Genomic DNA, 24,624 nt, shown 5'->3' with positions numbered 1-24,624 from the left:
CCAGCGCCAGAGGCCTGTTGCTGCCTCTCCAGGCCAGCGCTGGGGCACTGCGGCCCGGGGGAGGCTAGAAGAGGCCCCCCCGCCACCTCCCCGGGCCAGCGCCGGAGTGGGGTAAGTGAGGGGAAAAGACAGTTGCTAAAGAACGTTAAAGAAGAATGTCTGAAATCATAAACTTTGTGATTAGATATAAACTAGGAAATGCAGAGTTAAATCCAAACCAGTGGATAGGATAAGCTCCAAAGGTGCTCATCCACTTGATACAACCCACTTCTTGGTTGATTCAATCTCTAGTCAAATTCATTGGTGGGTAGCACCTTCTAGATGCTATATTGCAGTGCAGCTGTGATTGCTTCGCCATTGCATGTTCTATGTATTTTATTTATTTTTATTTTTTGCCCCCCCGAAGGGGATTTTTTATTGCTTTTCTATAAACTACAAAGAAAATAGGGAAGGGAATCTAATATCTACGGGAGAAAGAAAAGTTAACCACTAAAAACCCAAGTAGTGAAGATCATTACATAACCTTATAAATTGCTTAATCTAATCTATTAATAATACAATGATCTTGAATATTTAAATCTAGCCAATATTCCACAAAACCCGATATCAATTACTGTTTAAGGCAATCACAAAAGCATCAAACTTAAATGTAGCTTCTTAAAGGTGGAATTCAGAGTTCCTCTGCATTTCATTTCTTGGCATTTCTTTTCCTCAAATCATAATCTCTTTTGGGGGCCACAGCCCCCAACTCCTAATCAGAGTCCTCCTCGGTAGTTGAAGAGTTTTCACCACTTTCTTTATCCTGGTCTTCATCTTTGTCGTCTTCTCCGGACCTTCCCAGTTGCTGCTTCAAGAACTCATTTGCTTTCTTAACAGAGTCATTTCTTTCTTTCTTTTCATTTATTCTGAAGAGTAGGCCTTCGGGAACCAACCATTTGTACTGTATGTTGTTTGTTTGTAAAAACAATGCCAAGTCTTTGAATTTCTTCCTCTTCTTTCTAATTTCAAATGGAATGTCTTTTAGTATCCGTATGGTATTACCATTGATTTTCATGGGTATTCCTGATGCTGTTTTCAAGATTTGTTCCCTCACATGTCTTTTTGAGAATCTAACCACTATTTCTCCAGGCAGATTATTTTTCTTAATATATTCTGAATATGATCTGTAGACCACATCCATTTTGCTTTGAAGATATTCCATTTTCAAATCTGCCATTGGTGCAAGTAGATCACCCAATACTTGTTTTAGATTCTCTCCTTTTGTCCCAGGAACCCCTTGGAATCTCAGGATAAAGCTTGCTTTTTCCATTTGTAGTTGCAAAAGCTGAGATTCATCAGTAATTCTTTTCTTTTCCAACTCCTGTACATGCTTTTTCACCTTTTTAGATTTGGCATTAACTTCCTTCAGTGTTTCTGCTGCTTGGTCTGTTAGTTTCTTAGTTTCATTCAGTTTCAGTTGTTGTGCAGCAAAGTTCTGGTTCAAAGTAGTCAATTGCTGATTGATGTTTGTCATCTGGTCCAGCAGAGGACACAATGATTCAGCTAATAGCTGTGAAAGCTCATTGGTAGCTTCCGGTCTCGGACTTCTACTTCCCGAAGGAGGCTTAAGTTGCGATGGTTTCTCTTTCTCGCCTCTCCGCCCCACCATTTTTGAGGATTGCTTACTTTTAGAAAACTTTGCCAAAGTCCCTGTTTTCCACCAAAACGCTTTGCTGCGCTCTTGTGTGCTTCTTAAATCAGTTCTATGGCTTTTACGTCTGGTGCCCTCTTTTTAAAATGATCTGCTTGGATATCGCATCTGGGAGTTCCCTCCCCCGCTCGCTTAAATCAGAGGTGCTTTCTAGCCGAAATTCGGTGTTTTGCTTTCACCACGACTCACAGTTTATCTTTGGTCCTAGGACCCGCCTCAGGTACGTGTAAAATGTCCTATCTTCACGCGCTTGTCCCGGTCAGCGACTCTAGAGCCATACGGTTGCACAGTGGCAGGATCTTCAGGGCGGAGGGAAGCCTTGATTCCCCGGCATTGAGCCGGAAAAGAGGCAATCCCTCAAAAGCCCCATGGCTAGGCGCCCAAACACAAGGGCTCCGGGGGGGAGTGGACAATCACACCCCCTCCTATCCGCTGGCGTTCCCATCGCAACCCCGGGAGCTCACCAGGGTCACATCCGCCATCGTGCCGCCAAAAACCGGTAGTCTCATGTTAAATGCATTTTAATGGTTTCTTTCATGTTTCATTCAGGCATCAAAAATTAATGCCCAGATTATTTTGATTCACTGTAAAACTTATAATTTCAATTTGTTGACAAAGAACTGTGTTACAGCATATTCTCAAGTTCAATAATATAGTTATTTGTTACAACCAAATAGCAGAACTACAGGACCAAGAACTCATTGCCAAAATTTGTACTAGTGTGCTTATGCGATATGTTTTACAGGAATTGAATAAAATGCATGCTTAAATTTCAAGAAATGTTTTTAAAAACCTTTTCTCTAGGCCATATGTGTGGGTTCAGAAAGCATGCAGATAATGTACCCTGCTATCTTTGATCAGCTACTGGCATTTGTTGAATTTTCCTGTAAACCACCACAATATGGACAGCTAGAAACAAAGCACATTGCAAATGCAAAATATAATCAGGTGAGATGTATGTTACTTTAAATGTCTGTTTTTCATTTCTTTTGCTTCTGAATTGGTTAGCATTGCATGAATTATTTTAAATAATATTTTATCCTGAGTATAAAAATACTTTTATGACTTGCATAATCAACTTATGAACTGGTATTTTATGGTGGGTGAGGGTCACATTTCCAGCTGTTTCCCCTTTTTTAAAGCAACAAAACTTTTGACATTTACACTCTGCTAAAACAGAAAACAAATGCCTGAGATGCATTCAGCCAAATTAATATACATTGGCCTAACAAAGTGATTAATATACATTAGCCTAACAAAGTCATCTTAATGAACTTAAACTCAGATTTTTAATTAAATATCTCATTTTGCTCTTTATTCTTCTGTTGTATAAAAATGGAGCATGATACCATTTTGAATGTATTCCTATACTAATCATACTCAAACAGGAGAATGAGTAATCAGAATTTTAATAGATAATATGCATACATGTATTAATTTTTCTTATTCTGTTTATTGTGCAACACAATGGAATCACAATAGATACAACTGTTTGCACCGGTGAGTTAAAATTCCTTAAAGATTGTGCTTAGTGTTCTTGCTGCATCAATTGCAAAGTTTCACTTGTTTACAATTTACCTTATAAAAATCATCCACTCCTAGTCACAGTGCTGTAGGTGCGTGGGTTTGGTGGTGCTTAAGTTTTTTAAAAAACAAAAACAAAAAAACTTGGATCATATATTTGCCTTTGTGGGATTTTTGGGAAATTTTGCATGCCATAAAAATGGGTCCAATACAAGGTTCGTTTTTGCTCATGTGCCCGTTTCTCTATAGGCAATGACATTCCAGTCTTTTATTTCTAGGCGGAATGGGTAGCATTGAATTATGTACCATTTGCCGAGAGATCTTTAGAAGTTGTGGTAGACCTGTACCAAAAAACAGCTTGTCACAAAGCTGTTGTAAATGAAAGAGTCCTTCAGAATATTATCAAGGTAAATATTAATATATATAAAATAAGATGGCTGTTACATTATAAAGCAACTGTAGCATTCATTGCAGTCTCTAGGTTGAGGTTGGGTACTTGATCTTCTGTATACCCCTGAATTGGGTTTTACTTTAACTTTAGCAAGAGTAGATCCATCACAAGATTTGTTTACATAATCAAACTCTTCAACAATTTGGCACAGCTATTCTGGCCATTATTCAACTTTTGGTTTCCAGTCCCTTGGAAAGCAATGCCTTTCTCACGTTGAGCAGAAGGAAGAGGTCTGCAGTGATCTCCCACATGAAACTGCTAATAATGTACTTCTGGCATTTTCTGTTAGTGGTCAAAAAAACTTGTGGATAGCTGACAAAAGTTCTGCAGACCCAGGGATGATTGTCCTGGGGATTTCAATATACAAGCCAAGGCTGCCTTGTCAGGTCAAGCTGAAGGCTTTATAGCCATCATGACAGTCATGGGTCTATTTCAGGTTGTGAGGGCCCAACACATGAAAAAGGGCAAGCACTGGACCTTTTTTCCTTGCACCAAGCAACTTGGTGGTCATCTGATTAGGGGACTGGATAACTAGCCCTTGTCATGGTTAGATCACTGTCTTCTGAAGGCATGGTTGAGCTTGCTGCCTTCTCCTTGGGGTGGTGGATTAGTTCAGATACTTTGCCCTTGGAGGCTAATGATTTCCAGGTGGCTGTGGGTGCGCTTCAAGGTTTTATTAGGAAGAGTCACTGTAACAAGTTCAGGGGACTCTTCTGCTCTATACTTCTTTTTAACCATGCCGTTGTCCTGTTCCTCAGCTTGTGTAAACATAAAACTCTTTTCTTTTTGCAGACACTGAGGATGCCACTTAGCTTGAAGTATGCTTGCCCTTCAGAAAGTACATGGAAGCTAGCGGTTTCATCTCTTCTTAAAGTTCTCTCCATTGGACTGCCAGTTGCAAGGCAGCATGCATCCTCTGGAAAATTTGACAGCATGTGGCCGGAGTTAGCCAGCACTTTTGAAAACTTTTTATTCACTAAAAGGTAAAGTGCAGAATCATGTTTTGAGGCCAACACTGGAGGAATTGAGGAATTAAAGACATGTAAAATAAGATATATCAAATATTATTTGTGAAACTGGCCTTGACATTTTAGATGTTCTCTGTGACAAATATATCCACGCACACACTTCAGTGGTATAAAGTTGGTTCTGAACATCCCCAATTTAATCCTCCCTCCATAATAAATAAATAAACCTCTTTTTTTTTGTTATGTTCAGTCTCTGTTCTCTTCAGTGATATTAAGGGCAGAAAAGGCTACAGTCAGATTTACCAAGGCAGAGAGGAGAGGGTACCTCAGTAACAAAGTCACAATCTACATCCAGGGTGGCTAGCAGTCAGTCGTTCCAAGCACTGGCAGGCCAGTAAATAAACATTGCTTAGGTCGCTTTCACAGCTGTGCTTGGTGTTGTGGCAGGGAAGTGTGGTGTGGGCAGACAGACCTCAGTTAATCCCAGTTAATATTGAAGACAATGGCACTGGACCATGTGTATGGGTTTTCCTGCCAAAAGCATTTTAGTGGCCATTCCAGCCACCTCAAACTATTATACCCTGCCAGTTTTGGGCTAGCTAATGTAACCTGAACCTGCCAAATGAATAAGGTTGAAATAACAGTAGTCAGTTTCCATTATAATAAAATATAATATTTTGAATTGCCTAATTAATCTGTACTTGCATATTTGTAGTTGAAGGTACTGAGTAATTTGTGTTAAATGAAATAGTGAACATAAAAGTTTCCTTTTGGGTTTAACTTTAACTCTGTATTGGTGACTGTATTGGTCCACTGTACAATCCAGTGATTCAAATCCCAGCTCCAGCACAAGTTTATTGGATGAGATTCAACATTGTTTCCCCATTTGTAGAAACATTGTAGACTCAGTTTGCTAAATAAATTACAGAAGTAATGTAAGCCATCAGAAATGATGATAAAGGGGTTACTCAGATATAGTCTTTCAATATACAATACAAAAACCATTATTGGCATATAAAATCAATAGGATAAGAACTTCGTCAAGCTAAAATTACATCTATAAGTCTTAGAACACACCAATATTAAGAATAGTTTCTTGCTACCAAAATTTTAGACAAAAATTCAGCAATCTGTACAGTCACTTCTGGTGTCTTATCAGCAAGGAGAAACCTGATTGCATTATCAGAATTGATCCTACTCAGTAAGGGCTTAATCAAAAATAGTTGGAGATGTGAATGGAAGGGGCAGCGTAGCAGAATATGATCTAAGGTATCGGGTTCTCTAAGTGAGCGTTTGCAGATTCTGTTGCATTTTGGAATGCCTCTATATCTACCTGAGACCCAGGATGAGGGAAAAACATTGAATCTGGCCAGCATAAAGGCTCTGCGTTGCCGTGGGATCACCAGATTGGGCCATACTATTTGGTGCATACTCAGATATAGTGTGTGCACATCATGGTCATGTTTTAATATTTGGTTTGGCCAACAGGTAAAAGAGCCACAGTGCCTCCACCTCTGTTTCCCTGAACTCTGGGGAGCTGCCACTTTATGGATTAGTTGTAGTATTATTTTAGAGACTCTGACAATATCATAAACATACACAGTTCTTGATTAATGTTTTTTCTGGCTCTTTGTGCAGACAGCTCTTAAATTTCTATATTTAGATTGTCTATAAAAGTATAGTTATATTCTATGTTGTCTTTCAGTTCACCTCCAGATAATCTTTCTATTCAAGAATTTCAGAGAAACGAAAGCATTGATGTTGAGGTAAGAATATATTTTCTACCATTTGTATGAGCAACCTAGAAATATATGCTAGCAAAATGCAATTGTACTATTTTTTTAACTTTTTTTTCAGTGGGGCGTGGGGAGAACCCAGTGATGGGTGTGGCTGACTTCTGATCTTGAAAAATCCATTTCTGACAGCTCTGTATATCCATTGAAACGTGAGGAAGGTTCAGTTGGAATGGGAAAAAGTGCAAATTGTATTTTATCCCTGGGTTTTTTTCTTGGCTTTGCTTGAAGTTGTATCATACATTGAATTTACTTGGAAAAATAGTTCATTCTATTGCCTAGTAATCTAATACTTCTAACAGTTCAGAGCAGCCATTAAAGACTACCTTGAAAACAAAATGCTTGTTTGGATTTCATTGCCGTCTGTTAATTCTCAAAGACATTTACCCTTTGGGTCTTTCAAGCTGAAAAGGGGCTGCACAAAATATCCCTGTGTGCCCTTGCAGCTTGGAGTTGATGCATAACATAACCATAGATGAATACTTTTGAGCAAAGGACTAGTTCTCCCCACATGTGTTATGGAGGGGAGGAAAGCAAAACAGCTGGAATTACACCCTCTTGGTTAGCATCACATGTGTTAATGATAGTTGTGAATATATCTTTTGAGAAATGGAAGTAATTTTTATCCAGGTGCTGCTGTTCACCTTGTACAGACTAACAATAGTATAGAAACCCTTTAATATTATAAACCATGTCACAACTACCAAGTTTCAATAACTGGCATATGGGAAAATAGGCTATTGTAAGGAACCTTGTAGAATGAGCATGGAAATCTCTCATATAAAGAAGCCGTTACTTCTTGTTACCATAGATCTGTAATGTATTATATTATTCATTTTTTGTTGGCATGGTATAACTGTTTAAGATATGAAAGAACTTAGAGATCTGACTTGAGGTATAGATTTTTAAGAAATGGGTTGCTGCTCAGTTGCGTTAAATTTGAAGCAGTTGTAGTTCAATGGATTTTAATGAATAATGAAAAATTAATAAAAAGTTAATTATTAAAAAAAATTGAAGCCGTGTTGTTAAGCTTTAGAAATAATGATAGAAAAACAGTATTGGCGTTTCAGAACAGTAGAACATCAGTGTAACACCAAAAACAATATATGTTATTAGCATGACTGTATGTATAGGGGCTGCAGTGACTTAGAGGTTAAGAAGCTGAACTGCAGACCAGAAGGTCGGTAGCTCGTCAGTTCGAGACCCGAGTGCCGCATGATGCAGTGAGCTCCTGTCTCTGGCTCCAGCTCCTGCCAACCTAGCAGGTTGAAAGCAAGAAATTACAAGTAGATAAATAGGTACCGCTTTGGTGGGAAGGTAACAGCATTCCGTGCACCTCAGCATTTAGTCATGCTGGCAAAGTGACCACAGAGAAGTCTTCAGACTGCTCTTCATTTTGGAAGCGGCTGGCTTTCGAGGAAAGGAAACCTTTACCTTTATGCATTCTACAATCCTTTGTTTTATTTTTAGTTGACTTTGAGGTTGTTTTCCCTTTTTTTTCCTACAGTTGCATATATAATATTTTATTGGCCCCTGTACTGTACTTGTATATGTACACTGTTATTAATTAGTGTTTTATTGGCATGACATTTTAATTGTTTTACTGATAATTGATTTCATTACTCTCCATTACTCTGTTTCTATACCCCATCCTCTTGGTTTATGTGTATACTGGTTACTTGCTTCAGATCAGTGTCTCCCAACCTTTTTGAGCCTGCAGACACCTTTGGAATTCTGACATAGGTGGCAGATGTAGCCACAAAATGGCTGCTGCAGCTTACCTCCTGTCTCACAGTGACATTTCTGATGTTGTTGCGGCAACTGCTGCCAAAGCATTGTTTTTAAAAATCTGCACAGCCACTCAGAAGTCTTACTGGGCAAAACCCCCACCTGGTTATGCTCACTTTTTAAAAACATTTGCTGGGTGCCTGGAAAGATGTCAGGGGGGTGCCATGGCACCCATGAGTATCACATTGAGGACCTTGGTCTAGATAGTGTTTTCTATAGAGAAGATTCTCTTTATACTCAAGTTCTATTGAATATGTGTGCTGACATTATTCTATGTGAATAGATCAACATGGGTAGCCATATTAGTCTGTCTGTAGCAGTAGAAAAGAGCAAGAGTCCAGAAGCACCTTAAAGACTAACAAAATATGTGGCAGGGTATGAGCTTCCGTGAATCTGAAGAAGTGAACAGTGACTCACGAAAGCTCATACCCTGCCACATATTTTGTTAGTCTTTAAGGTGCTACTGGACTCCTACATTATTCTATGTGCTTACCTGAATTGCCTATGTATTAATGTTCTTTCACTAATTTATTTTATTTAGAAAAAGTTATGTCACCTTTCCACCCGGTCAAGGCCCACCAGGTGGCATGTAGAGCCTCACGTAGAGCACATTGCAGTAATCTAATCTAGATGTTACCAGGGCATGCACCACAGTGGCAAGATCCTTTCTGTGCAGAAGCTTTTAAAAAAATGTTCTTATTTCCTTCATCTTTTACAGGTTGTACAGCTTATCAGCACAGAAATACTGCCATATGCAAACTTTATTCCTAAGGAATTTGTTGGTCAGATTATGACTATGCTTAATAAGGGCTCAATACATTCTCAGTCTTCATCATTTACAGGTATGTTGATTGAACAGTAAAGTATTGTAAAAAGACACATGGAAGCATTCCTGTTGTAAAAAATATTGATCAGATGTTACACATCCTATGCAGTAAATGCATACCCATGGCATTGACACATAGCAGAACACAATGACTGGGAGCACAAGCCCAGTTATTCTCAATTTTATGCACTTTATTTAGTTGCTAAGACTCTACCCTTTTCCTTTTAAATGGTTGTGGTGACTTGCATTTTAACATAAGGAATATTTACTTCTAAATGCAGATTCAGAAATATGCAACGTTTTTATTAATCTGATAAGACATTTAGAATTTAAAAACCCTTGGGGCAGGGTGACGAGTGTCATCAGTTAGGAAAACACAGTTTGAGTCCGATGGCACCTTTAAGACCAACAAAGTTTTATTTAAGCTATAAGCTTTCGTGTGCAAGCACACTTCTTCAGATACAGATCTTAAGAAGTGTGCTTGCACACGAAAGCTTACACCTTGAATAAAACTTTGTTCGTCTTAAAGGTGCCACTGGACTCAAACCTTGTTCTGCTGCTTCAGACCAACATGGCTACCCACCTGAAACTATCAGTTAGGAAGTAGGGAATAAAATGGCCTATTTTGTATCACTTCCTGAGTTACAAGCCTGATATTCAGTTGCTACTAATTAGTATCCTGAATATGCTTACAGTGTGCGGTAAATACTGACTTTTGATCAATTAATATATTCTGATATTGCTTAATATTTATACTGATCAATTAATATGTTGCAGTATTTACATTGTGTTGTTAAAAAATATTGTACAAGGAATTATCCTTGTCTTCCTTTCTCGAAGTCAGTGGAGCCCAAGGGATCTAACCCAAAGAAAGTCAGTTGTGCAAGTACCATTGAAACCAAGTGGATGGTTAGTTGCAATTAATTTCTCATTGTTTACAAAGAGGTTTAAATAATAACTTCCTTTGATTTGAGTTCAATAAACTTACTGTTCTCTAGCATAATTGATTTGTCCGTTACAGTTTAAAATAAAGCATATGACCATAGAAGTTCATTACTTTTTTCTGTGTGATCTGATATGTTTGGCTTTTGTAATTGTTGTCCTTCATAAACACTTCTGTTCTTCCCATTTTTCTTTTGACAGAAGCAGAAATAGATATTCGTATGAGAGAAGAATTTTCTAAGATGTGCTTTGAAACATTGCTTCAGTTTTCATTCAGTAATAAAGTAACAACCCCTCAGGAAGGTTATATTTCACGAATGGCACTCTCAGTTCTCTTAAAACGATCGCAAGATGTACTGTATCGCTACATAGAAGATGAAAGGCTTAGTGGCAAGTGTCCCCTTCCACGGTATGCACTTACATGCAGTTTAGTTTTTTAGACTCTCAAATGTATAGTGTATTTCTAGAAGAAGTTGTAATTCAGTAAAATCTGTTAAGGAACAGTGAAGGGATAACTCATATGTTATAATATCTCAGATATTAATAATACTTAGTGTGCAATTGTGAGCTGTTGTTTGAGTGAAAAGCACTTAATCATAATAGTCCTTTTCTGAACTTTTGAACTCTGGAATTAATGGAGGCTGGGATCCAAAGAACAGATGAGCTAAAGTGTTGGTGTTCACCCAATAGGATTTTGTTATTTCTTTGAGCAGTAGACTTCCATTCCCTATCACAAGGTGCTTTTTAAATCTCTGTCAGTTAAAAAATTATTTATGGGGATTGCTGTTTGTCAGAGAGAAGCACTAAAACCCCATTTGGTGATATGACAAATCTCAGAAAAACATGCAGTGTCAATCTTGTACTCCACTGCTTGCTTGAAGATGTTTTAATTCTTTATGTTGAACTATGTCTTGAACTTGAAGCAATGTATTCCATCCTATTGCTGATTTTTCTGTAGAGGCTTACTAAAATGTATTTTAGATAAAACTATCTGAAAACTTAAATCCATGCCTCATTTTTTCTCCCCTTTATAGGCAGCAAGTCACAGAAATAATATTTGTTTTAAAAGCTGTCAGTACACTCATAGATTCTCTTAAGAAAACTCAGCCTGAAAATGGTAAGTAAAATAAGTATAATTATTCTGTACAATATGCTCTTAGATGATAAATTATGACATTCTGTCTTTTGATTTATACACAGCTTTAAATCATCCTCTGTAATTCTTCATAAAATAGAAGACAAAACATTATTCCGATTTGGTTTTTATAATGGAGAACTTAAATTACAGATTATGTTTGTGCTTCCTAGTTGCAGTAGCACATTTGCATAGCAATCCTGAGCCATGCCTGCGCTGCAGCGGCCAGCCATGCCACAGGGGTGGCAGTGCTAATCAGTTCCCTAAGGGGCAAGTTATGCTCTAGCAGAGCAGAAAGTATAGCTGGCTGCCTGCATGGTGATTCTGCTGCAGGGTGGCCTCGAGACAGTGTTCAAGGTGGCGGTGGCATGAGGGGCAAGACACGTTGGCTCAACAGGAGCAGCCAGTCCCGGGGCAGATGTTGCATGTCACAGCTAGGTGGTGGGGAAGGGCGGCTTGGAAGAACCCCATTTTCTTCTCCTGCCCCCCGACAGAGACCCACAGCGATGACAGGCACGTGTTGTTCCTGTATGGTGGCATGTCCCATGGCCAAGCCCCCCCAAACCCCACCCACTATGTTGTGTCACAACTATGTCTCTACTGCTTGGTTTTTCTACATGACAAAAGCTCCACACCCCTTCCTGCCCCACTCCCTTCCCACCCCATCTGCCACTCCTCCTGTGGACTTCCTGAGGACATCAGAGGGAGGGCTCTTGGGTGCTGTGGGTGGCTGTGGAGGGTTGCACAGGAAAGCTCCTCCATTACCATGTCACAGCCTGGGGAACTCCTACAAGATAATGACTCAGCCCTACCCCACCTTCCTGAGTAGATATAAATTACCTGCCTACCATTTTTTCTTCTCACCTTGACAAAGAGAGTACTCCATCTTTCTGTGTTATACCTCTGAGGATGCCAGTCACAGCTGTTGGTGAAACATCAGGTCTTACAATGTCAAGACCATGGCCATACAGCCCAGAAAATCTACAATAGCTAATATTAAGGGTTGTTGATTTAATTTTTATTGTAAGCCACTCTGGCACTTTGGAGGCCTGTCTTAAGTAGAATGGCTATAAATATGCACGTAAATAAATAATAGTGGTTAAGGTAATTAGAGCTTGCCTATTGAGAAATTTGTTATGAGTTGCTACATATGAGTTCCTGCCTATCAGCAGAGGTTGTAGCCATGATACATTGAATATACGGCAAGCATTCCCCCCCCCCCCAAAAAGTAACAAATCAGAAGATGCAGAAAGTATTAAATCTAGACCTCAAGGGTTTTAGCTTGCCTATCTGTGCTATTTTTATTGACTGAATTACGATTGGGGGACTTACCTTTCTGTGGATCATCAGCTGCTGCAGATCGTTTTGCCTCTTTCTTGAGTTTAAGGTAGAATTTTTTTCCCTTCTAAAACAAACAGAGCACTAGAAAAATCACATATTACCTTTTTCTTACAGTTGATGCTAACACATGGGCACAGGTTATTGCTTTGTACCCAACGTTAGTGGAATGTATCACCTGCTCATCTTCAGAAGTCTGTTCTGCTCTCAAAGAAGCTTTAGTTCCCTTTAAGGACTTTATGCACCCACCAGCATCCAAGGTACAGAATGGAGAGTCTTGACCAAATAAAATACTTGCTTAGAATGAAAAAAGTACATCCATCAAAAGAATGTTTATTCTGATGTGAGACGCCTCCAAGAAAATGTCTTATGACTAATACTTGGCAAGCAGTATTTGACCACCTTTAAACTGTACTAACAAGAACTCAGCGATTCATATCACTTCAAGCTTGTATCTTAAATGTTTCAGGCCGAGTAGCAGTGCCAGCCTTTGACTGACTGAGTGGAATCCATTTTAGCGTACAGTACTTGCTACACTATCTTGAAGTGGTGATTGAAAAGTGGGCTTATGTACAGATCGTTGTGTATGTGTTAATGATGTAATTAAGGGGGGGACTTCAGTTCATTTGGATTTATTAGGTGGTTTTGCACCGTTTTTCAAGTACAAAATTGTACTAAAATTTTATGCAAGATGGTACTGTAACATTCCACATTATCTGTAACCAGCCTTTGTAAACAAAGGGAAGCTGTACTTGTGTGTATAATAAATCGTACAGTTATGTAAAAAAGTTGCATTTATTATTTAAATTCTTTTTAAACATTGATAATGTTAAAAGCGTGAAAATGTATTTATTATGAATACAGAGTTGTATGCTTGCATTTTTACTTAAAATTTGCCTTCTGTGTTGGCATATATGCTCATTCTGATCATGCAGTTTATTTTTTTCCGTCTTTTTTGGCATATTTGAATGTATCTTATCTGTGGCCAATGAATAATATTTCTGCTAACAGGATATATGAATAAAGATAGTAGCAAACAGTCTGTGAGCTGCCATGTTGACATAAATGAATTTGAATAGGCAGAAAAATTATGTGTAGCACTCCAACACTACCATACCTCATCTCACTAAATAATTGTTTTAGTTGTTGGCCCATTTTTGTAGGCAGCTCTGCTTTATTAAAAAGGCTTCCTATTTGAAACTTCTATGTCATTTTTGGTTTTGGCCCCAAAAGGCATTGGTCCATGTTGTTAAATTATGATTAAACCAAGTTGATTTCATATTATCAGCAATATTTTACTTGGATACGTTCATTGTTTCAATAATCTGAAGTGCTTTGTTTTGTAATGTCTTTTCAACTGAAGAATAATTGTTCTACTCTTTGGAGTATAAAATGTGTGTGATACAAAACAAGAAGTGTATTTTTGAAGATAGTTTAGAGATATAGTAAACTGTCAAAGAAAAATTGTTTGTTTCCTTTTACTATACTATGCAGTGCCATGAGGTGGGTGTTCTATAAGTCCTTCTTGAATGTGCAGTTTTTAATGTATATTTTGATTCCAGTCTTATTTGCAAATGGAATTTTAGTAGTAAAGAACATGTTACAGCTGAAACCTAATTGCTTAAACTGAACTTAAGGCCTTCTTAGGGTTGCCAGGTCCTACCTGGCTGCTGGCGGGGGGGCTCCCGATCCTTCCTGGACTTGTTCTGGCATGCATGCAAAGTGTGCACCGTGATGACATCACCCAGAAGTGACATCATCGTGTTTCTGCCATTGGGGGCAATGCTCCTAGGTTTTAGGCACAACTCTATGGTTTTTTTGGACCTCAAAACCACAGTTTTGCCCAAAACCTAGAGCATCGTCCCCAACGTCGGAAGCACAATGATGTCACCAGGAGGGGGCTTCTCGAGGTGGTGTTCCCCCACGGGCCAGCTGGGCCGCAGCAGATTGGGCCCCCCCAAAATCAGGGGATCCCCTGGCCCCACCAGGGGAATGGCAAGCCTAGGTCTTCTGCCAAGCACCATTCAACAGAACCTGTCAATGGCACTTAATTCCGTATTTCCTAAGAGCTTTGTGGATGCCTTCAAGTTACATTTCCTGAATACATGGAGGGAGGACATTTATTCCATGAAATACATGAATATAGCCCAGGAACCCCATAAAAGACAAGGCCCAGTTGCATGCATAAAGCCTGTGTGCATAAGGTTCTGTTCTCATTTTTTTTGAATGCATGGAAGGTGGGGCCAGTGGGCGTGGTTCTGGCTCTTTCCTCCACATGGTCAGTGAATGCAAATTTGAAGGTGGGAACACAACTACAAGCATCTGCTGACTGTAGCCAATGATATCCTGCATCCTACCAGGAAAATCCACTGAGCTTACTTAGATGGTATGATACTCCTATTTCATGACTATGTCTACCTGAAACTTATAATTTACTCTCAAATTATGAAATTCTTCCCAGCCAAATTTGAGGCAGTCAAAAAAATATGATCCACAGAATCAATTTTATTGTTGCCAGAATTATAGAGTCTATCTGAATATGGAATTCCATTGAATCTTCCTGACATCACTGCTTAAGGTAGGCCATTCAGGCGCACAAGTATGAATACCCTTCAGTACTTGGGAAGAATTAGTGTGGTACTTTTGTTGGAGGGAGAATGCCTACTGAAAAAGTTTAACACACTCTGCACACTCTAATCAACATACTCTCATAATTAAAGTCCCTCAGACATCTTCTAATAAGCCGGGTCAATTCTTGTCTACTCATTGCTTCTATTGCATCATGGGTAATGCCCAAACATGATAGTTTATGATCCAGTAATCTGTCCCAATCACTTGGGTGATGGTCCAATTTAACTAATCCAAGGAGATTTGATTCTGGGTTTGATTTTAGGATCCTAATTTTCAGATTGAATGCTCTTCCCCAGGCCTTTGCTTCAAAAGATGTCTCCCCAACTTCGGCTCTCTCAGCTATTCCAGACACACTGAGGAATTCCCAAAATATTGTGTTAGAATTTTAATAGTGGTCTATCAATGTTGTCTGTTACTGTTCTGATCCAAACCCTGGAGCATATAGCATCTGCCCGGCGACTTGCTTGGCATTTTGTTTATTGTTCCCTGATGCTCATAAAAACCCAGCAATTTCAGTTACTTTCTTCCTCCTTCCATTCTCCCTTAACAGACATAATTCTGGAGTTCAAAAGGCTGCATGAGCAAAAGCTTTGCCTTAACTTGCCTACATAGTATAAATGATGGTAACACTTTTCAGTAGTTCAGTATGCATATACTTCTGTTTAGTAAATATGAAGTACGGACTAGAAAACCAATTTTAAAATGGTTCCCTAGTGCTTTAAAATGTCTTGGTTATATCCATCCATTCTAAGGGCATCTTGTGGTGATTAATCTGTATATGAAAAACTATTGGTGTTGAGATTGATCTTCTAATTAAATGTAACCCTATGAAGTAATGTACTCCAGAATGTCCTGTCATTAACAGCCATTCTCAGGTCTTGCAAACTGAGAGCCGTAGCTTCCTTTATTGAGTCAATCCATCTCGTGTTTTATTCATTTATTTATTTTTCACATTTGTATCCCGCCCTCCCCGATGGGTCTTCCTTTTTTTCCTGCTGCCTTCAGCTTTTCCTAGCAAACCAAATTAACTTTTTCCAGATTGTGATGCATACCCCCCCAAATGTAAGCTGCTAAAATATTACTTTTTCTTCCACAATGAAAGAAAACTTGCTTATATTTGCTTTGTGTTCTTTGATAATGCTAAACACTGGCCCAACTATCAAATAACATATTCTTAAATGCTTTTGATTTTCTTATCTTGATATTTAAAGAACAGGGCAGATTTTCAAATTTTGGTTTGAGTTAAACCCAGGGCCTCTTGTTGGGGCTGCCATAGTGAGTGGGAAAGCCTGTACAACAAGGTAGCAATGGGTGCACAGAACTAGCCATTGCAGTTAACATACAGGAAGCCCTTGCTTGCAACGCTCACGTCAGAATTCAAATCTCCAGATACCATGCTGGGTTAAGTATTTATCTCTGAGGAACTCCAAGTGTGCTTTGGTATGTGCTATTCTCTATAGCACTTGACTAGATGAGGCCAAGGATAAACCTTCTGCAAAGTTAAGTGTACTGGTGTCAAGAATATTTTGGCATCAAGACTGGGTTCAAGCATTAGAAAGCATGGGTATGGGATTCACAGAATATTGCTTTGAATGTATAAGCATGACAAATGGTGCTGTTTGTTCATCTCTGTTGTGAGAAAGAAGCTCCAAAAGCACCTCCAATTGTAACTTGAATTTTATGCATTCAAAACAGAGTTCAATTAGACATGGATAGGCAATATTTTTAACTAGGAAAAAGGCCCGTTGTGGAAATAAATACAGCGGCCTCTAGAAAGAGGCTCTGGGTGGGTGCTCCGGCCTTGGACACTCAGTGTTAATCTGCTGTGATGACCTCAGCAGGGTATAATGACACTGAGTCCACTATTTTCTCCAGAGGAACTGACCTCTGCTACTTAAAGTACAGTTGTAATTTTGTGTGATCTCCAGCCCTCACCTGGAGATTGGCAACGATGGTTTCCCAGAAGGGAATGGCTGGTTTGGAGGGTGGAGTCTATGGCTTTGTACCTGTCCGAGGTCCCATGCCTCCTGAAACCTCACCCTCTTCAGGCTTCATCCCTCATATTTCCAGGAATTTCTGCTCTGAAGCCCTGACTGCTACGTCACATTGGCTGTCATATGGGGGCCACCTCAGCAGCATATAAGGATACAGAGCCCACCATTTTCTCCAGGGGAACTGATCTCTGCCATCTGGAAAGCAGTTGTAATTCTGAGTGATCTCCAGCCCTCACCTTGGAGATTGGACACATTTTACCTCAGAAGAGCAAACTGTTTAGAATGTTAGAGGCAAAAGCCAATCAAATCGCATATACAAACCTCTGTGTTCCGAGGCAGAGGCCAATGAGGCTGTATATGCAAATAACCTCTGTGTTCTGACTGGCTATGGGGGGGAGAGGATTAGCAAAATGTTTAGAATGTTGGAGGCAGGACTCCAGCAAAGCAGACAGTGGAAAGGGAGACCCTCTGAATGACAGATCAGAGAGCAAACTGATTTTGGAGCTGTGGAATGTTCTAGAGAAGTGCCACCACCATTCGGCTTTTATTTATAAGGGAGATGAGCACAGCAGCTCCTTGAGCTTTGAAAGCCTCCACTAATGCATTGATATGCTGTCTCTGAATGAGATAGGTCATTCTGGAGTACACTGATGACATCCCTCTTTTTTCATCTCATCCAAGACCAATCACCTTTAATAAACACACAATCACTGCAAGATTGGGGGGGAGAGGGGTTTGTAATCCCGAAATGGTCCTAGCGAACCTAACCCCTAGATAGACAGGACTTAATTTTGTCTAGAACTGTGTTTATAAACGACTGCTGGGGTCCCTGGCATACTTATTTGGAATCAAGCCAGGATCCTCCCATGGTTTTTACGGGCCCCTCCCCCTGGGTGGGGTGTGGTGGGCTTAGACCACTCAGGAGGAGCAGCAGGAGCCACGGGCCCCCCTGCTAAGCCTGCTGCCTTTGCCAAGGCGGGAGAAGTCCAGTGCGGAGGGAGGTCCAGGCGGCTATAGGAGCAATAGCGGGGGCTGGGCAGAGGTGGCAGAGTCCGAGGGAGCCCGGTCCTGGACTTGCACTTGGAGAGTGGTTGGAATACCGCCGCTTATGAGTCGACGTATGCTATCTGAGCAAAAACGCTGTCAAGTGTATTCAAACTGTTTCTAAGCCCGATTCCAGGCGTTCTGATCACTTTTAAAGTGCTTATATGAACTGGTGTCAAACATCACAGAGACTACACCACCTTCCGTAAAGCATCTTCAGGACGTAACGGTCATTTAGCGGGAGCAGGACGTCTTCTGGGATGGCTGTCACTGTTCTCTCCAAATCTCTGTTAGCACTTAGGTAATTCTTAACAGTCTAACCTTAAAATTGCAGAACAAAGTTTGAGTCCAGTGGCACCTTTAAGATGATTAACAAAGTCTTATTCTGGGTATAAACACACGAAAGTTTATACCTAGGCTAAAACTTTGTTCTGCTGCTCTAAACCAACATGGCTACCCACCTAAATCTATTTTAAAACTTGTTATTGGTTTAGCACTCCTTTCTTTTTAGAAGGCATATCCGGGATACTTTTCGCGGTCTTTCTTCATTAACCCAAACCGGCGGATGCCGGAACTACTTAACGTACAGCTGGACCTTGCACCGACAATAAGCAACGCCTTCGTCTCGCGTGAAAAGTCGCTGAAGGGTTGCGCCGGACTACATTTCCCAGTAATCGTCACAGACACTCTCCCCCCATTTATTTCCTGAAGTGTAAAAGCATTGCCTGTCCATCCACGAAGCGAGTGTGGCGTACTGACTTCGCGTCCCAAACTGGTAGAAGGGAAGGAAGCAAACGAATGCGAACGTACGACCTCTTTTTCCCCACCCGGGTCCTTTTCTTTTCATCCAAGATGGCGGCGGCAGGATGTGTGGTACGTAAGAAAAGTCACGTGTACAAGGCGAGCGCTACTTCCTCGCGCCTTGTCCCTTCTCTCCCCCCCCCCCCGGCTTTTCCCCGGGATTGCTCTCTATGGGTTTTCCAGCGCCTCGCGCAGGGATATCCTGGAGGGAGGGAATGCGGTGGAGAGGCTCATGGGGGGGGGAAGAGGGAGGACGACGACCGCTGAGTCTCGAAAAGGGCGGGAACCATGATAAGACCGAAAGTCGTTTGGGAACCGCCGAAGAGGGAGGTGCTTTCGTTACCGTGAGGAAGAGGAAATCGAGGGGCGGGGATATGCACAGTCGTCGTCGAAAGAACGGTGTACCCGATGGCGGCGTGGCTTCTACGAGCGTCTTTCCGTTTTCAACTTGCTGGGCGGTGTTGGGGGGGGGGGGGGGGGAGAAGGAAGGCGGCATCTAACGGCTGCAGCGCACAAGGGCTTAGGCGCCTTTTGCTAAACTGCGCCGTTCGCTTCCACCCTTTCCAGCTTCACAGGCACGACTGCCTGTTTTGTTCTCGCCGCCTTCTTTGTGGAGAAGGGGATGGAAAACGGGCCAGATTTGCGGTGTGTGTGTGTGGGGGGGGTAGTGTGAAACGGTCTCCGTTACGGGGGGGGGGTGCATACGCGCGCGTGCCCGAGCCCAGACGGCGCCCACCCGGCGCTGCAGTGAGAGGGAGGCCCCGAAAGAGAGCGAGGAGGACGCCTCCCGTTTTGCTCTCCCTCTTTTGGTCGGCCTTCCCCCCGCGCTCCCCCCCCCTTCCTTTTCCACGTCGGCGGAGCTGCTCTCCGGTGGACAATTCAGCTCCCTGTTACTACCTCAGCTGGGCCTGTAATGAGTCTGATGAGCGAAGCGGTTCACGTCAGCCTCAGGTCATGCAAGGAAAAGGGTAACGCTTGAGGAGGGATCTGGGCGGGGCTTCCATCTTTGCCTCTTCATAGCCTTGGCAAAGAGGAGTCTGGCTGATCGTCTGCTGCAGATAAAGGAAGCAAAAGGATCGCCAAAGGGATCGAGCACGGTTTCTGCGGCTCTCTTCACTCTCTGAATTTCGTTTTGGATTAAGCTTTCCTACTCCGACATATCTTTTTTTGCAGGATGGGTCAGGCACACCATGGTCCTGGCTGAGGTAGTAGTTTGTGCTGTTGGTCGGGTTGTGACATTGCCCGCTGTGGAGATAACTGCGCAAGCTACTGCCTTGCTAGTGCTGGTGATGATCAGCTGCAGATGAAGACAATGACAATGGGAATCCCCTTTGTTGTCTCAGGGATTATGTACTGAATGGGGTGGCAGCAAATTTTCCTTCTCATGCAACAAAATGAAGCATGCCTTGGCTATTCAGATGTATTTTTTCCTTTATGATGCTATTCACTTTTGTTGAACCTGACTTCAGTCTCCTTAACCTCACGGCATCAGGATAATTTTTTTGCCTTTCAGCAAATGTGTGTTTCTAACTTGACTTGGAAATGCATGGGATTTGTATACTATGTATATTTTACATGTTATATTTCTTAATAAGAAATGCTGTTTCTATGATTAAAGTTGATCATTTAACTGAATGAGAACATCTGTATGTTGATATCACTTGATTATATGTGGGAAAGCCAGAATGTTGCTTTTACTGAACTACTACAGGACAACAATACATACTGGTTTTGTAAAGCAAAACTGCTTTATCTTTAGATGAAACCAATTAAATTTAGACACACTGCAAAAGAGAATTTCAGATTGTAGTGGTTAACAGGCTAGATTGGTGATATAGAGATGCTATTTGAATTGTAATTTACAACTGGATTCTTTTGTGGGGCAAATAACACTTATTTGAGGTATTTAAGTTTTAATATGTTTTAAGTTTTAATATGTTTTAGCTACCTTGTGTATCTTCTTTCTATAGGGGAACACCATCATAGTATACTATAGAAAAAATGCCTCTTAATATGATAATTCAGAAGATCTACATTTAAAAATACAGCTTTTCCTATATCTTTTTGTTGCCATATGTTTTGTTCCAATGATATTCCAAATGAGAGATGCTGTAGACTAGTATTCAGTTTATCAGCTGATCAGTTATTTTCCAGAGTAATTTAAATTAATAGGTCTTGTAAGTATTGAGGCTACTAAAACTGAGAAAAATATTTATCACTTATTAAAAATGGTAAAAGGTAAAGGTTCCCTTGCTCGAAAGCCAGTCGAATCCGACTCTAGGGTTGCGGTGCTCATCTCCGTTTCAAAGCCGAAGAGCCAGCGCTGTCCGAAGACGTTTCCGTGGTCATGTGGCCGGCATGACTAAACTCAGAGGCGCATGGAACGCTGTTACCTTCCTACTGAAGTGGTACCAATTTATCTACTTCCAATTTCTTGCTTTCAAACTGCTAGGTTGGCAGGAGCTGGAACTAGAGACGGGAGCTCACGCTGTCATGCAGCACACTCGGGTCTCGAGCTGCTGAACTACTGACCTTCCACAGCCTGCAGTTCAGCGTCTTAACCACTTGAGTCACCGCAGTATGTATTAAAACTGCACGTTAAGCAGGTAGGGTAATGCTGGACTTACAGAAAGATCTTGTGGAATAGTCTTAGCCTGGTAATATTGCTTAGCTGTTTGAAATATTTTAGATAACCAAAGTTTTACATTCCTTTCATATGAAAAGGTAGATGATTTCATGGGTGAATAATAAGAAACATTTTAAAACATTAGTAAATTAAACTTTTTTAAAAAATTGTTTCATTGTTTATAAATAGTACCATATAATGAGACACAGTGCATAAGAGGGTATAGACAAATGTAATTGAAATTCTAAAACAAACATGATTACATAATATGAGCACTAGTAATTTGATCTTGAAATCAACATGCTCAGTGGACAATGGATCTACCCTTATATATTTGTCTATCCTTAGTGAGGATTGCTTGAACACGAAGTTACATGTTAGATCATATCTTTTAAAAATTTTGTATACCAAAGTGTGTATATTTGCAAGTGCAGGTTAATTTTAACAGACACCTTTTACCTTTAACCATATCCCCATGCTTCATTTGATGTTGTTATTAATCGTTAAGCATGTTTAGTTCCACTGCCTTTCCAAGTTAAACAAATTGAATATTGTAGGATGGTTGATTAAAGTATATACAATAGAAGAATAAATTATAGCTATGGATGATAGCCAAAGAAATAGAAGGGAAAGATCTGTTGGGGTCATTTCTGTCACTTTGGTATGTGGACTTAAAAGGTTTTCTGGAAATCACCTATTCCAATACAGATAAAAAGTGTATAGAGGGTTAATGTTTTGGGGGGATTTTGCTTAAAAGTGAATATTTGTTCAGCAGAGTCATTTTCTTCCTGATAGGTTTATAAGAACAATTAAAGTTCACACACAATCTTCTCAGTAGTGTTACTAAAATAATAGGTGATAGTGAAATTTCATGGAAATGTTTAGAATAAATTTGTTACATCTGAGGATGATTTCAGCTTTGTAGTGCCATAATCTCATAAGCGTTTTCAAGAATACTACCAAACGGGGAATAGGTGCTTGTATTAGCTGCAAAAAAACTGGTCAGTGAATTGTCTGTATCTCTACTCTGTCATGTTAAACCTGCATCCCATGCTGCAGTACAGCTTGCGGTATAATATCATCTGGTTATTGTGGATTCCTAGTGAGAGTTTATTATCTTACTTTCAAGTTTATCTCAGCTGCTAGGGGTGTGCAGTTGTTGTTTTTTTAAATGGTATTTTTTGGTTCTGGTCAATTGGACCTGAAAAAATGTCAGGATTCCTGAAAAATCCAAGATCCAAATACCCATATCGTATTTGGATCTGGGATTTTTTGGAAATCCCGAATTTTTTCGAGTCTCAACTCCCCACCCACCCACCTGAACCAGGCGGCAAGAGAAGCCAGCCACAGCCAAGGTGGCGGGGAGCTCTTAGCTCTCTGCCACTCTGGCTGATCCTTGGGCTGACTTCAGCAGTCCCTTTAAACTTTAAAAGGACTGCATAAGCCTGTCTGACAAACAGCTGAGAGGTTGGAGCAATCTACTTCTGCCTCTCTGCTATTTTCAATTCTACCTGAAGTTCCTGAATATATCCAAGATTTTCTTGGTTGGTTTTTTTTTCCCCTGAGAAAACCCGGATATGGTATTTTTCAGGTATATTTTCAGCTTGGGTTGATCCAAATACACTCCCCTAACAGCTGCTTGTAGCTATTCTTAAGAATATGGTTGGAGGGGTCCTTTCAGTAAGATATGACACTATTGCCATGCAGTGTTCCCTCTAAGCTGAGTTAGTGTGAGCTAGCTCACAGTTTTTTAGCCTCCGGCTCACATATTTTTGTCTTAGCTCAGGAAGGATGGCTCCAGAGCAAACTAATTAATGCAGCACCCAAATGGCTCGCTCACAACTTTAATGCCAGTAGCTCACAAAGTAGAATTTTTGCTCATGAGACTCCACAACTTAGAGGGAACATTGTTGCCATGGGGAAAAAGATAGATGATGTTGCAGAATGTAGAACATAATTAAATTACCTCACCACATGCTTCCCACCTCCAGTACTAAGGAATATAGTCATATTTCTATATTAAGCATTGCCTACTCTTGCATGTGGTCCATCTTTCTTCCTTTCTATTCCTAGGACCCAGAAAAATAGGTCCCTGGGTTTGTAACTTAAAAGCAGTAAAACACTGAACTTAGTGAAGTGTTAGATTCTCTCATGTTCAACTAGGTATTCCACCAGTTTCTTAATAGCCAAGTCATCTTTTTTTCCTTCTCAGACAGCTTCTTGTTGCCCTAATTCACCCTTCATTCCCTTGTAACTAGAAACAGTCATTTTAACGAATCTTCTCTTAGCATGTTTCTTACACTCCATTGTAGAGGAATTTTTGGTTTGTAACTTCATGGAGAAGAGATATATTCTAAAGCAGGGGGTGTCAAACATAAGGCCCGGGGGCCGGATCCGCCCCATTCAGGGCCCTTATGCGGCCTGCAAGTAACTGATGCCAGGGAGGGAGTGCTGGGGGGGGGGGAGTGGGCAGAGCCACTGCATTATCACTTTAGCACAGCAGAACAGCCTTGCCTGTAGCAGTCAAGCATCATGGGAACATCTGCCCAGCATTGCACTGCTGCCTCTCTGGTACGCCTCTGTGAGTTTTCCTCTGCACCCCCCTCCTACCCCAGGGGGCGTTGCAGTGAGGACACACCAACTCGGAGCTTACCAGCTGCTGTCCTTTATACAGTTTCTATCTCCAGTACCTGGCATTACATTTTATGGCACACATGGCCTGGCCTGACAAAGAGACATTTATGTCAAATCCAGCCCTCATAACAAATGAGTCTGACACCTTTGCTCTAAAGATCTTACAGTGGGATTCTCTCAAGAGATTAGCTATAAATAACATACAGCAGTAAATGAAAGGCACACACTTCAGAGCAGGGGTGTCAAACATATGGCCCGTGGGCTGGAACCAGCCCATCTAGGACTCTTATCCAGCTCACAAGCAACTGATTACTGCCAGATGACAGTAATCAGAGAAACAGGCTGTATACTGTCCTAGTGCTAATGCATAACAGGCAGTGGAATTGGGAGGGTGGGCATCAGGATGATACTGTAAGCACTAATGTTTGCAGCATATTTG

General features: G+C 40.8%; 1 protein-coding gene across 2 annotated transcripts in view; it reads left to right on the top strand.

Moving 5' to 3' along the window:
* MON2 (MON2 homolog, regulator of endosome-to-Golgi trafficking) overlaps positions 1-13,289 on the top strand; it is an 81,544-nt gene extending 68,255 nt beyond the window's left edge. Inside the window, exons 27-35 of one of the 2 annotated variants that reach the window (XM_015419694.1) lie at positions 2,495-2,638; positions 3,173-3,190; positions 3,493-3,621; positions 4,458-4,648; positions 6,339-6,399; positions 8,933-9,056; positions 10,184-10,391; positions 11,017-11,099; positions 12,573-13,289. In XM_015419694.1, coding sequence (XP_015275180.1) covers positions 2,495-2,638; positions 3,173-3,190; positions 3,493-3,621; positions 4,458-4,648; positions 6,339-6,399; positions 8,933-9,056; positions 10,184-10,391; positions 11,017-11,099; positions 12,573-12,736 — 1,122 coding nt within the window. In that variant the 3' untranslated portion in view covers positions 12,737-13,289. The remainder of the gene's footprint in view (positions 1-2,494; positions 2,639-3,172; positions 3,191-3,492; positions 3,622-4,457; positions 4,649-6,338; positions 6,400-8,932; positions 9,057-10,183; positions 10,392-11,016; positions 11,100-12,572) is intronic. The other variant, XM_015419763.1, reaches the window with a different exon arrangement.
* Positions 13,290-24,624: the final 11,335 nt, after the last annotated feature.

Source organism: Gekko japonicus, unplaced genomic scaffold, assembly GCF_001447785.1.
Source record: "Gekko japonicus isolate JY-2015 unplaced genomic scaffold, Gekko_japonicus_V1.1 scaffold282, whole genome shotgun sequence".
Lineage (NCBI taxonomy): Eukaryota > Metazoa > Chordata > Lepidosauria > Squamata > Gekkonidae > Gekko > Gekko japonicus.
The sequence above is the reverse complement of the archived record's forward strand: the minus strand, read 5'-3'. Positions and strand labels throughout refer to the sequence as shown.